This window comes from Seriola lalandi, unplaced genomic scaffold (assembly GCF_002814215.2).
Source record: "Seriola lalandi dorsalis isolate HSWRI2012SDOR001 ecotype SW California unplaced genomic scaffold, Sedor1 jcf7180002054862, whole genome shotgun sequence".
Classification (NCBI taxonomy): domain Eukaryota; kingdom Metazoa; phylum Chordata; class Actinopteri; order Carangiformes; family Carangidae; genus Seriola; species Seriola lalandi.
Genome location: NW_019525415.1, coordinates 265,285 through 278,351, shown reverse-complemented (window position 1 = coordinate 278,351; position 13,067 = coordinate 265,285). Strand labels below are relative to the sequence as shown.

Below are 13,067 nucleotides of genomic sequence, written 5' to 3'. Positions count from 1 at the left end.
GAATTAAGTCTGAAGTTTTGAACATTAAATCTTAATCAATATAAAATACATCTTAAGTTGTGCTTTATGTTTCTGTAACAACAAAAACAAAGGTTCTGATTTGATATTGACAGGATTTAGAATTTATTAAATGTCCTAAAATATCCATGTTAAATTCTGTCTTTCTTTACAACAAAGCCAAGACTTGCTCCTTTAAATCCATCTTAATGGTTCCTAAAACTGGACAAGTGACTGTCCAGTTTCATAGCAACAGTGAGATAGTGAAAGTGAAATGTCAGTGAAGGTTTACACATTTTTATTTCCCTTTTTATTCAGTTGAACATCGTCAACCACATGTTGCACAGCACCTGCTCGGTGATCATGGGAGGAAAGTTCTTGTGGTTGAAGAACACACACTTCCTCTGACAGTGTTTATTGGTTGCTCTGATTGGAAGACTTCTTGGGTTTGACGAGCAGATACCAGTAACTACACAAACAAACTGAGCGCATGCAAGACTGGACGAAAAAAAAAAAACCCAACCTTTAAACGTGTAGTTAAGCAGCTCACTCCACTTGGGGCTACCCGCACACAGAGACATGACACATCAGCTCTCGCTGTGTGTCGAGAGCATTTGCAAGCACTGCACCTCACACTTCCTGTGACTGTTTCACAAGCAGTCAAAAGCATGTACACACACACACACACACACACACACACACACACACACATACACATCTTTCTTGCAGGACGTCAAACACTCTGTGCATTGTTTGTGCTGGTATGAGCAGCAGGATTGACCGCAGCCTTGTCGTTCATGAAGTGATCCAACAGCGAAATCACTGTGTGGCTCCATTCTTTGTCTCTGTGCTGCTGCGACACTCAGATTACTGGCGGTTGAAGAGGCGGCGGAGGAGGAGCAGGAGGAGGAGGAGGAGGAGGAGGAGGAGGAGGAAGGAAGTGTAGGAAGAGGAGTGAGGAAGTCCCTCTGTCTGGGGTCAGGTAGTGGATTGTCCTTCTCTTGCTGCAGAGGAAGCAGTGCTGTTTTGGGATTACATCACAAGGATTACTTTAATACGGTCCAGATGGGCCCCCGTTGTAACAGATTAGGCTGGGTTGATTGGACAAGTAGGGGAGGGTGGGGGGTGCAAAGGTCAAGTGATGGATGGCATCACTTGCTCTGAGGACCAACCACCAATCCTGGGCCTGCACACAGACACCACGGAGCAACAAACTGGATGTTATGTTCAAAAAAAGAATACAGGCACAGATGCACGTTATAGCCGCCTGTGATCAAGCTGAGCAGCTGTTATTTATATGACGGATATTAAAGACTTTTTTCATTAATCTGCAATTAATCAATTATATTAACAAGTAATAACACCACATATTGACTTAAACTCGTTGTTGTTTTCTGTTTTATATCTTATAAAATAATCATTTCCAGGATTTGGGCTTTTAGTTGAAAAAAAAAGATAAATGAAAAAAATATGGACAGGTTTGTCAGTAATGACAATAATTGCTTGTTTCAGCCCTTCTTTTACATGGCGTCACCATGTATTAACAAATTTATCAACAAGCCCTTGCATTATGTCTCACTGTGTTTGCTCCAGTTGTAATTAAAGCATTAAATTCAGTGAACCATAGGTCTGAATGTGTCTGCTGTTGGCATCCAAGACAAAAAGCTGAGTCACCGTCATGGGTCACCCGTCCAGGAGTCAGTCGCCTTCGGTTACACATTTGTCAATGAGCTTGTTGTTGATATGTGGAAAGTTCAAAGTTGCATATTATTGTAATACAGTAGGAAGGAGTGGGGCGTTTGTAAGTGTCCAGTGTTACCTCATAGGGGGAGGAAGTAGATTTGAGAGAGAGAGAGAGAGAGAGAGGCCGGATTAACAATAATCTAACAAATAGAGGAAATGCATGATGGGAAGAATCCAGACGTATTGTGAGTGTGTTTGATTTTATATAACAAGTCATTAGGATCATGCTTTAGTACTTTGCTGCTCTGGGAAAGACTTTACCCTGAAGTCTTGAAGGCAGCTTTTATTATGTACACAAGTCTGCTGCACAAGACTGTATAGATGCAAGCTGCAACACGTGTGTTTATACACACATATATACACTCACTGGCCTCTCTGTTGACCAGTGAGGCCTAACGCGTGCTGCCTAATGCTGCTTCTTACAGATTCTGCTTGTTTACTCTGGGTCCCTGCCATTTTGTTGTCAATCAGTGGTATTTATTCAGAGCTTACGCTGTTTGCTGAGGGTTTACTCCTGTTTTTTTTTAAGGATTTTACAACGTGTTGACACTGTTTTTAAATTGCCTCTCTTGTTTTTTTCCATTTCTGTGTGTGTGTGTGTGTGTGTGTGCGTGTGTGTGTGCGTGTGCTCAGGACCTGAACAAACGTCTGTCCCTGCCCGCCGACATCCGGATACCTGACGGTTACCTGGAGAAACTGCAGCTGAGCAGCCCACCCTTCGACCAACCGCTGAGCCGACGCTCCCGAAGAGCATCACTGGTGAGGGGGGGGATTAGAGAGAAAGATAAACTAGTTAACCTGTGAAAAAAGGGATGAAAAGACATAGAAGTCAAATTATAAATTGATGGAAAGAGGTGTCCTGGTGACAGATGTTAAGGCACATACTATGTAACAGCATCATTCCCGGTTTGATCACAGCCAGAGACAGTTTTTACAGGTCAGACCTGTCTGTCTTCCCCCATGTCTGTGTGTATACTGTCAGCTGTCAGCTGTCTGTTAAAATGGGTAAAAAAAAAAAGGCCAAAAAAGAAAGTGAGAAGTTGGTGGAAAGGAGTCAAAGTAGGGAAATCACCTCTCAGTTTTCCTACTGCTCTGATGGCAAGCAAACTTCCTGCTGAAGTGCCCTCAAGCAAAACACTGACTCCCCAGGGGCGCCACGCTGCTCTCAGAGCTGCTCTCTGACTTTATAGCCAGGAGGGAAAAACAAAACAGATTTCATATCCTCATTAGTTGCATCATTGTACATACAATGTCAGAAAAGAAACAGACTCAAATATCCATGTTACCTACGAAAAAGCTGCAATTCCACAAATAACACTTAAGTTTAAAAAGTAAAAGTCCTGCATTCAATTAATTCATTTGACTTAACTGGAAGTAGAGCTGAAACAATTCCTCAATGGACGAAAAATAATCTGCAACAATTTTGACAATCGATCAATCATTCAAGTCTTTTTTTTTTTTTTTTTGTGAATTGTTTTTATTGAGTTTCACAGTTTTTGCTGAACACAAAACAAGAACACCTTCAGGTCCATAGTTATTAATTCTCATACATTGAGACAGACATGTAAACACAAAATAATAAAGATGTAAGGACAAGCTAGAAGTTAAGTAGAATGAATTATACACACCAGAGGGCACAATAACATAATACATGTCTACCCAGCTGACAGAATAAGATACAGACGAAAACAATAATAAATTAATTTAAACGAGGGGAGAGAGAAAAATCAGCATTTGCTAAGTAACCTTTATAGGGATCCCAAATCCTTGAGAACAAGTCAGTTTTGCCGTTAAGTGAATATCTGATCTTGTTTAAGCTCAAAGACATCAATAGATCTCTAACCCAGTGTCTAAATGGTGGAGTGTCAGGGGATTTCCAGTTCAGAAGAATAACCCTTCTGGCCACAGCCCCACGCTGGGATCCAGATAGTGATGAGTTCACCGGTAAAACTCTGAATACAGCAATACGCGGAGAGGGTTGGATATTTGTATGATGTATGTCGGAGAGACGTTTAAATATCTTGTCCCACAGTTTAGCCACTGAAGTGCAGGCCCAGAATTGGTGGTATAAGGAGGCAGGTTCAATCTTGCATCTAATACAAGTGGGGTCTAATCTTTGCCCTGGACCAATGAATCCGATGGAGTGCTTTAAACTGTATAAGATGGTGTCTGGCATTAAAGGATGATGAAAATATAAGATCCCAGGTATAATCATCTAATTCCTCTCCCATACCTGCGCTCCAGGCGCCCCTCACTCCCGACATCGAGGGGGTCTCAAGCTCAATGAGATTACTATATGTCTTTGAAATCACACCTCTTGAGATTTCAGTCAATTGGAAAATTGAATCAGTTACAGTGGGCAGAGGTTTAGTGGGGAAATTGGGAATATTTTTTCAAACCAAGTCTCTTACTTGAAGGTATCTAAAATAATGTTTATTTGGCAGATGATATTTGCTCTGAGGTGAGTAAGGCGAATGAGGCAAAAATAGTATCAATATACAGATGTGAAAATAAACAAAGGCCTAGAGGGTGCCAAACAGGGAATGCATCATCACGTATAGACGGGGGGGGGGTGATACATTACGATGGATTGGGCCACGCAGAGACGAGTTCAAGTCATTTTTTTAAGCAAAAAAGTCCTTGTTTCAGCTTCTCAATTATGAGGATTTGCTGATTTTCTTTGTCTCATCTGATTGAAACCTAATATTTTAAGATGTTAAAGTGCTGGTCAGGGAAAACAAGCCGTTTGATGACCTTACCTCAGGCTTTAGGAAATCGCGATGTACATTTTTCACTATTTTCTGACATTTTAGAAGCTGAACCATCGAGAAAATAATAATCAGGTGAATCAAATGGAAACACTCGTCAGTTGCAGCTCTAACTGGAAGGCTGAAGTTACTAGTGATCACACCTGGTTTTGATATTAAAATTAAAAAGGTTTAACTGTGGAAGAATAGCTCAATAAAATGAAATTGCATTTCAGAATAATTGTCATTAATTCATATGTGAATTGCAGAGAAAACTGGGGCCGTGGACGATTCAGAGGCTTTAAAGACTTATTCTTATAACACTATTATATAATTGATGCATTTTGTGTAACTCCATCAGTGCCTTGTTTTTATGATTTTATGTAGGTGTGTGAGCAATAAAAATAACATCCTCTGACACAGTTTACGTAATTCTGTTTCCTGATATTGATCTATATTGACATCACTTGGTATTTTCTAAAAATCGACTGAGAAAGAATTTGTGTCTGTTTTTGACAAATCCAACAAACAGACTTGCTGGAAAATCAAGACATTCAACACATTAAAACATAAAGAAGTCCCGTTCAATGATTTTCCTAATATGGGCTAATACACACAGAGTTTCTAAAGTGAGAGCTACATCGACTCATGATATACAGTTTATCATATCACCGCAGCCGCCGTCTTAACCTAACGTTTTCCAGCTGGGTCACAAATACCTACACATGTCAGAGAGACGTAGTGGAGTTGAAAGTTTTAGATCCAACAAACTGTACTTATGTAAATGTACAGTATCACTGCCCACGTCTGAGAGTGAGGAGTCCTGATTTCAGAATCGACTGTGTAGGAGAATCAGACAGAATTAGAGAGAAGCAGAAAGAGCGGCTGCAGAACATAACGATGGCTGTGAGACCTGTGTTTTATTTAAAGTCAGCGAGGAACAGAGGAGAGAGGGGGAAGCGAGGGAGAGACGCCTTGACCATAGACTGTCTATTCTCATCCTTTCAGCCTGTTGACATGTGTTTACACAAGCACCTCAGCATTCACTTTGTCAGCTGCCTCAGTAATTAGCTTGTGTTTTTACTTTGAATGTACATCTGCATGAACACAGAGGCTCAGCCGCTCCACTGCATTTGCATACAAGCCGCCCTGCAGAGATGTTTAGAAAGCCCTGAATGGCCTCGTTCCACAGTAGGTGTTTGACACCCAGACCTCTCAGGTCATCTGGTCGTCAGCTCGTCTTCATTCTGTACAGAGGGTCAGTTCAAAGTCCGGTGACGCTGACTTTAGTTTTCAATGCTCCTAGTCTCTAGATTTCTTCAGGACCTCAGACTCTAAACTGTTGTCTTTCAATGATGCGTACTGCATCTTAGTTATTAAAGTGTTTGTACTTATTGCTTGTTGTACCTGAGTGGCTGTGAAGTATATGTGCATTTTCTCATTTTTGATTTGATGATTAAAGCACGTTCTGGCGAATGGTTATTTTCATCATCGATTAATGCTGATTAATCATTTCATCCATAAAATGCCAGAAAATAGTGAAAATGTCTGTAATAATTTCCCGGAGCCCAAGATGATGAATTTAGATAAATTATTTTATTCAATTAACAGTTGAAACCAGTTGATATTCAGTTTATTATCATATATGTCAAATAACAGCACCAAGTCCTCACGTTAGAGAAACTGAAACCGGCTCATTTTTTGGCAAATTAAAATCAAACGAGCACATTGAGTTTTCAGTTGTGTATTAACCATGCTTTATAAATAAAGCTTGCCTTTGCTTGTCTTGCCCATAAACAAACACTTTGTAAAAGCCAAAAGCCAACGGTCCTTTGTCACAAGAGATTAGCTGTGATGGTGGTTGGGGGTGTGTGACCTCCTTACATCCCCCCTCTGTTGCTGCGAGGCCGTCATAAGGATTTGTTGTGGCGTCTTTAAGCTTGTCAGTGCTAATAAAGACACTACCCTCATTAACACTGTTTGTCCTTTTCTCTCCTCCAGTCAGAAATTGGATTTGGGAAGCTGGAGACCTACATCAAACTGGACAAACTGGGGGAGGTACGTGAGAGTGTGTGTTCACGGTCATCCTCGAGTTTTCTTCCAGGTGCTAATGTTCTCATGCTGAGTGACATAACGCGCACAGACACAGATTTAGAGTTTACTTTTGACCCCTGAAGGTCAGACTGCTCTGCATCAGTCCAGCTTTCTGTCCTCACCTCCTCTCCCTCTCCTCCTGTCCTCCAGGGCACGTACGCTACAGTCTTCAAGGGGAGGAGTAAACTGACAGACAACCTTGTGGCACTGAAGGAGATCAGACTGGAGCACGAGGAGGGGGCACCGTGCACAGCGATACGAGAAGGTACGAAGGTTGACCACAAATTCCGCAGAAGCCCCACATATCCACGTAGATGTGATGATAGATTATTTCCTTTTATGATAAGCAGCTTTCTCGGCCCGTCCATCACGGGGCTCGTCGGGGGCAGTTGATAAAACACTGGCACATTTCCTTTTTACTGCTGTAAGTTGACTTGAACAAGAACATTTTAACTGGTGCACATATATAAAAAAAATAAAAAAAAAAGTTATTCTTCCCCCCCATATAGGGAACAACGCCGTCATGCAAAGTGTGAAGTCTTCTGTTCACTTCCACTGAAGCCCGCATGCTTCGTCAAAGTCACTGCGGTCTAACGTTGAGTCACAGTTTAGTGTTCATCTCTTTACATCTTTGACAGTCTGCACTGTCAGCGGATAGAAACCCTGCTGCACTGTGTGTAGAGATGGAGAAGTCAATTATTCGTCATCGCACCACTAGACTGTACAGTTCGTAATTGCTCTGCTCAGTGCGATGTGACTTGGCCACAGAGACGCAGTTTTGTTGAAAGCAAGGTGAATGTGATGTTATCAGTGTGAGTCCTGTATTTTATGTTTGGAACCTGATTGACTTGGAGGTTAGTTAAAGCTTTGTTTATGAGTCTGACATTATGCATAATGTTAGGCTTTATAAATACACATCACTTGGCTTGATCAGTGTTAACCCAGTGACATCAGAGTCAGTTTAGTTGATGTGTTTGCAGTAAGTAATTATTTATAAGTGATAAAAGAGACATGTTACTCAGAGGAATAAAAAGGACTGTGCTGGTGAGATTAAAAAAACACTTTATTACTTAATGGCTTATAAGATGTCACCAAAAAAGAGAAATGAAAATAAAAACAGTAACATCTAAAGTCACAGTTGATCCGTTCAGAAAAACAAAAGAAAAACGGAAAAGCAGGAACATTAAATATGTCAAACACTAATAATAAGCAAACTCAGGACAAATGAGGCCACGAGATACAAAATTCAGAAAAAAACTCAAGGATGTTACAAAGTTTAACACTGAACTGATTTTAAGTCAAAATTTAACGAGACACTGACTCAACCCTCAGAGAGCAGAAGAACCATTACATTAAAGTTCAGGAAAAAAAATGGCCGTCATCAATACTATGATAAGGAACTGAGCAAAGTAAACTTTACATTTTACGGTTGTTATCACGTCCTCACTGTCACAACTGTCACCTCTTTCTTTTTCCTGTAGTGTCGTTACTGAAGGACCTGAAACACGCCAACATCGTGACGCTGCACGACATCGTCCACACAGACAAGTCGCTCACACTGGTGTTCGAGTACCTGGTGAGACCAACAAGCCTCTGCCCTCACTTTCTGCATGACTCACATGTTCACATCATTATTATTCATGACCCTGTGCATATTAGAGCCCGCTTACCAACTGTTGCTCTCTTTTCCCTCTCTCTCTCTCTCTCTCTCTCTCTCCCCCTCGTCCAGGACAAAGACCTGAAGCAGTACATGGACGATTGTGGGAACATCCTGAGCATGCAGAATGTCAAGGTGAGCCTCTGCAGGCGGCCTGCTGGCCTGGCCAGCTTCATCAACTTTCAAGACTTTGTTGTTGCTGCCGTCAGTACAAGAAACACTGTTAGATTGCCCCCTGGTGGTGGAGAGTGGACAGTGAAGGGGGTGGGGGGGAGTGACATTTATTTTCTTAACCTTTTACACAAAAATCTATTTGAGTCGATTTGCACACGAGTTGTGTTTTAGTTACATCTGCTTTTTGAATGAGACTCAAAAAATGAAATTACATATTATTATATAAAAGCAAATAAGAAAGTGCTTCATGAATGAGACAGCAACACATTTTGCTCCTGATACGAGGTTTCTTGCATAATCTAATACTCTAGAGGAAATTTGAGAGACTGCTGCTTAAGCAATCCAGAAATGGCATTTGTAATGTATGTTTTTTTTTATTCACCACAGAGTGGCTGTGTGGCGAATTCACCAATAAGATCATGATTACTCATCAGAAACATCTTTCTCCAGATTTTTCTGTTCCAGATCCTGCGAGGCTTGGCGTACTGTCACAGACGGAAAGTCCTTCACAGAGACCTGAAGCCTCAAAATCTGCTCATCAACGACAGAGGAGAACTCAAACTGGCCGACTTTGGTAAAAACAAAAACAGTCCTGATGTCAATGCTTCATCTGTTTATGATGGTTTTGTGATATTTAGACAAAGAGTGACACCTGCTTTACATTTGTTAAGCTGTGTTTGTCTATATTTTACTGATACTTCAGAACACATTTGAGCCATATTTTAAATAGATGTATGCGTAGTATTCTGTAATGTGTATTTCTACTAAATGTGTCCATTGGATCTGTTTTTATGTCTCATGTTTCTGCTCCACAGGCCTGGCGAGGGCCAAGTCTGTGCCCACTAAAACATACTCTAACGAGGTGGTAACACTTTGGTATCGGCCTCCCGACGTGCTGCTCGGCTCCTCTGAGTACTCCACGCAGATAGACATGTGGTGAGTGGGCCTCACTCAACAGGGGTGATTGCAACTGTTAGAAAACACTGATCAGACTCCTGGCTACTCTCTCTTTATGCCCATATGACTTCACACACCGAAGGTGCAGAGGCAAATAAAATCCTCAAGTATGAAGAATTCCTGGTCTGAATTTCTAATTTTACTAAATGATTTCAAGTCTGTAGCTGCTTCAGTGATTTTTGAAATGAGCACAGATGTTTGGAGCTTCTTGCAGTTTGTCGGAGCTCTTCTGAGCAGACAGGTGTCCGAAGCTGCAGGAAGGAGACTTTGATGTGGCCCGTGCCGCTGAAGAACCCTCCCGAGCTCTTACGAAATTTGACTATAAATGGTATCCCCAAACTTCAAAGTGCCCTGCTGCTTTCTCAAATCAATTCCTGCTTCTGATATTTCGTTCATCACACTGATAGAAACTGGCCGGTTAATGCACAATTCAGGGAGTCTGATCCGGAAAGTTAGAGGTAGTTAAACTGCAGAAGACTTGTTGAGTCAGATCGGTGTTGAAGCTTCACTCAGACATCTCTCTCATGACCTAATCCCTCCTGCCCGTGTCCTCCTCTCAGGGGTGTGGGCTGTATATTCTACGAGATGGCTGCCGGCAGGCCCCTGTTCCCAGGCTCCACAGTGGAGGACGAGCTGCACCTCATCTTCAGGCTGCTAGGTCAGTGCTGCCCCCTGCTGACGGGGAAGCAGTCAAACTTTAAATATGAGCCTTTAATCGCATTAACCCTGGCATGTAGCCCCTGTGGCAGCGTGAAAAGCCCCTCCAGCTGCCGCAGTAAAGCCCGACTCTAACAGGGTTGATTGAATGTCCCTCCACAGGCACTCCAACAGAAGACAGCTGGCCTGGAATATCTTCTATCGACGAGTTCAAGTCCTACAAGTTCCCCAAATACAAGGCCCAGCCCCTTATTAACCACGCACCCAGGTAATACTGGCACATTCATACTCTATTGTCATTTCATCTTCCGTATATGGATTGTCTTTTACGTCAGATATGCTGTATTGTACCACAGCTTATACCACGTTTCATTTGGTTAAGTAATTTGGTTATTTGGTCATAAGTAAATATATATTTATATGTGTATTGACTGTTACACATTCTTAAAGTCACTCAACACTCCCCCTCACTTCTCTCGTTAGCCCTCTAATGATTGGAGATGGAAATGAGCAGTTGTTTCTGATCAGACCCAGGTATAAAAGAAGCTGCTGCTGTATGTAGAGCTTTTTAGTGAATTAGACATTAGTATTATTGGTTTGTTTAGTTGGCAGTGTGTGCTCTCTGTCGCTTCCTGTAAGGAAATCCTGTGGAACAGTTGACTATTTCCTTCCTTACACTCGCCAGCATCTGTGAGTCACCCCCACCTCTACTGACCTCCCGCTCTCTCTCTCTCTCTCTCTCTCTCTCTCTCTGTCTCCCCCTCCCTCCCTCCCTGCAGGTTGGACACTGATGGCATTGACCTGCTGATGTCATTCCTAAAAGTGAGTCTCTCAGTATCTGTCAGGCATTAATGCCACGTCAAAAACAGTGCGACACATGTTGCAGCTATGTTAGAGCTGTATTTTTGGAAGGAAATGCATCAAGGCACGCCAGGTCATTCTCATGCGATCACACATTGCTTAACCCTGTTTTTTGTTGTTGTTCTTTAATGGCTGTGCGTTTCTTTTTACTGCCCTAAATTTCAGTACGAGTCAAAAAAGAGGATCTCTGCTGATGAAGCAATGAGACAGTCGTACTTCAGGAGCCTGGGGCCACGTGTGCACACACTGCCAGAGAGTGAGTAATGAAATGGCAACGCAGTAATGCAGACTTGGCAGGCTCCGCTAGGTACAACTTGAAGGATATTGCAGTGTACAGTGAGGATCAGTTACAGCCTCATAACAAAGACATTATTGTTCTGGCAAGATGTGATTTTCTGCTGCACTGACTGACTCTTTATCTTTGGCAGACATATCCATATTCACACTGAAGGAGGTGCAGCTGCAGAGAGATCCCGGCTACCGGAACTCGTCGTACCCCGAGTCAGGTGAGGAGTAACGCAAGAATGGATCCTTTGATTGCTTGTTTTCAAACTGTGAGGCTGGGAGAGTTGAAGTGGGGGGGCGAGGAGGGAAAGACCTGAGGACAGGTGCATAAGTTAGTTTTTGTAGTTTGGCGCATTAATCAACACGGTCAGCAGTGACCGGGACGCACACAGCTCATGGAGGCAATCGTGCAAGTGTCCGACTATGAAAAGCTCTGCTGTAAACTTAAATAAAAACAGACAAAAACAGCAAAATTTATACTTCTCCTTTTTTTTTCCCCCCTTCAGGCAACGGAAAGAGCAGAAGACAAAGCATGCTGTTTTAGACTCTCTGGACTGGGGTTTTTTTTTTTTTTTTTTTTTTTGGGAAGGATCTCCTAGCTGTACGGCCTCGCTGATGGATCAGTAACCTGAGATGGATGTTGGCGTGGAGCATCATCACCACCACCACCATCATAATCATCATCACCCCCACCCCCGACCCCCCCACCCCAAACTACTTGGGAAACTCGTCCACAGTGCGACTCCCTCCCAGGTTTGGCCTGAACCTGGCCCAAAAGAGACATTTATATACTGTACATCTATATTTATTGAGAGAATTTGCTGCTAAATCCAACTACTGTCTAGAATTCTAACAGGCTCAGTCACTTTAATAAGAACATGCAATGTATATAGATTTTTAATTATTTTTTTTCTTGAAGTGGTGGTATTTTTAGTGATATATTTTTTGTCATCATTTCCATTTTCATACATAAAAAGTTCACCTCAGAGCTCCTCGGTGTGAGTGGGTGTGTAAGGCACACCAGCTGACAAACAGAGGGATGTTTCTGTAGCAGCTCAAGAGGGTTTGATCATGTCTCAGTTGCCACGGTGCTGCTCTTAGCTGCACAAATCATTTGTGACCATTTACTCTGAAGGTTTCTGAGGCCAGCTTTGATGTAATAACTCAGTTTTATCCTAACTGGAGGCTAATACGAGAGCAGTGCTGCCAAGCTCTGTGCAAAAAAAAAAGGAAAAAAGATCGTTTTTGTCAGATGCTGGCAAATCATTCCAGGATGCTGTGGTCTCTGTCGTGACCAATGAACAAATGCAGGAGGAAAAGAGCAACATGGAATTATTAACAAGGGCATTACAGGATTAGATACGCCTCCTAAATTCTTCAGAAATCCTAAATATTTAACTAGTTGAACAACCTCCTCGTCCTTGTTCTTGCCCGCCTCAATCTGACACATTCTCTCCTCCGGTCTGTTACAAAGAGGAGGTGCAAAGTAAATTCCCCATGTTGGAATCTGCTGCCTTTTCAGATGTGTCCTGCTTTCTGCCATTCCCATCTCCATCAACTGTAAAAAACAAAACAAAAAAAATGGGTCCTTTTTTTTCCAGATTGCCTCCCTCATTGTGTTGCATGCCTGCTCTGTTGTATGAGGAAGCACACAGCCACTGAACTCCTGATTCAGGGAGCACTAGCTATAGTCCTGCCCCTCGTGAATAAGATACTGAGTCAGTCTATTTAACAGTGTTACAAGAGATGTTTTCTATGACATTCTTTAACTTTATTTGTGGATAATTGTTATTGGTGTGGGATTTCATTGCAGATGCCCTCCCATATTTGAGCTTTTTTTTTTCCAGAGTAAAGAAAATTAAATTTAAAGTTTAAACAGAATTCACATGAACTGG

The 13,067-nt window shown here is 42.1% G+C and overlaps 1 protein-coding gene across 2 annotated transcripts in view; it reads left to right on the top strand.

The window, feature by feature from the left end:
• LOC111670855 (cyclin-dependent kinase 17-like) overlaps nucleotides 1-13,053 on the top strand; it is a 33,211-nt gene extending 20,158 nt beyond the window's left edge. For both annotated transcript variants that reach the window (XM_023427776.2, XM_023427775.2), the window contains 13 exons: nucleotides 2,374-2,499; nucleotides 6,489-6,545; nucleotides 6,732-6,846; nucleotides 8,063-8,157; nucleotides 8,311-8,373; nucleotides 8,863-8,986; nucleotides 9,228-9,348; nucleotides 9,930-10,027; nucleotides 10,189-10,294; nucleotides 10,806-10,848; nucleotides 11,053-11,143; nucleotides 11,316-11,393; nucleotides 11,679-13,053. In XM_023427776.2, coding sequence (XP_023283544.1) covers nucleotides 2,374-2,499; nucleotides 6,489-6,545; nucleotides 6,732-6,846; nucleotides 8,063-8,157; nucleotides 8,311-8,373; nucleotides 8,863-8,986; nucleotides 9,228-9,348; nucleotides 9,930-10,027; nucleotides 10,189-10,294; nucleotides 10,806-10,848; nucleotides 11,053-11,143; nucleotides 11,316-11,393; nucleotides 11,679-11,716 — 1,155 coding nt within the window. In that variant the 3' untranslated portion in view covers nucleotides 11,717-13,053. The remainder of the gene's footprint in view (nucleotides 1-2,373; nucleotides 2,500-6,488; nucleotides 6,546-6,731; nucleotides 6,847-8,062; nucleotides 8,158-8,310; nucleotides 8,374-8,862; nucleotides 8,987-9,227; nucleotides 9,349-9,929; nucleotides 10,028-10,188; nucleotides 10,295-10,805; nucleotides 10,849-11,052; nucleotides 11,144-11,315; nucleotides 11,394-11,678) is intronic.
• Nucleotides 13,054-13,067: the final 14 nt, after the last annotated feature.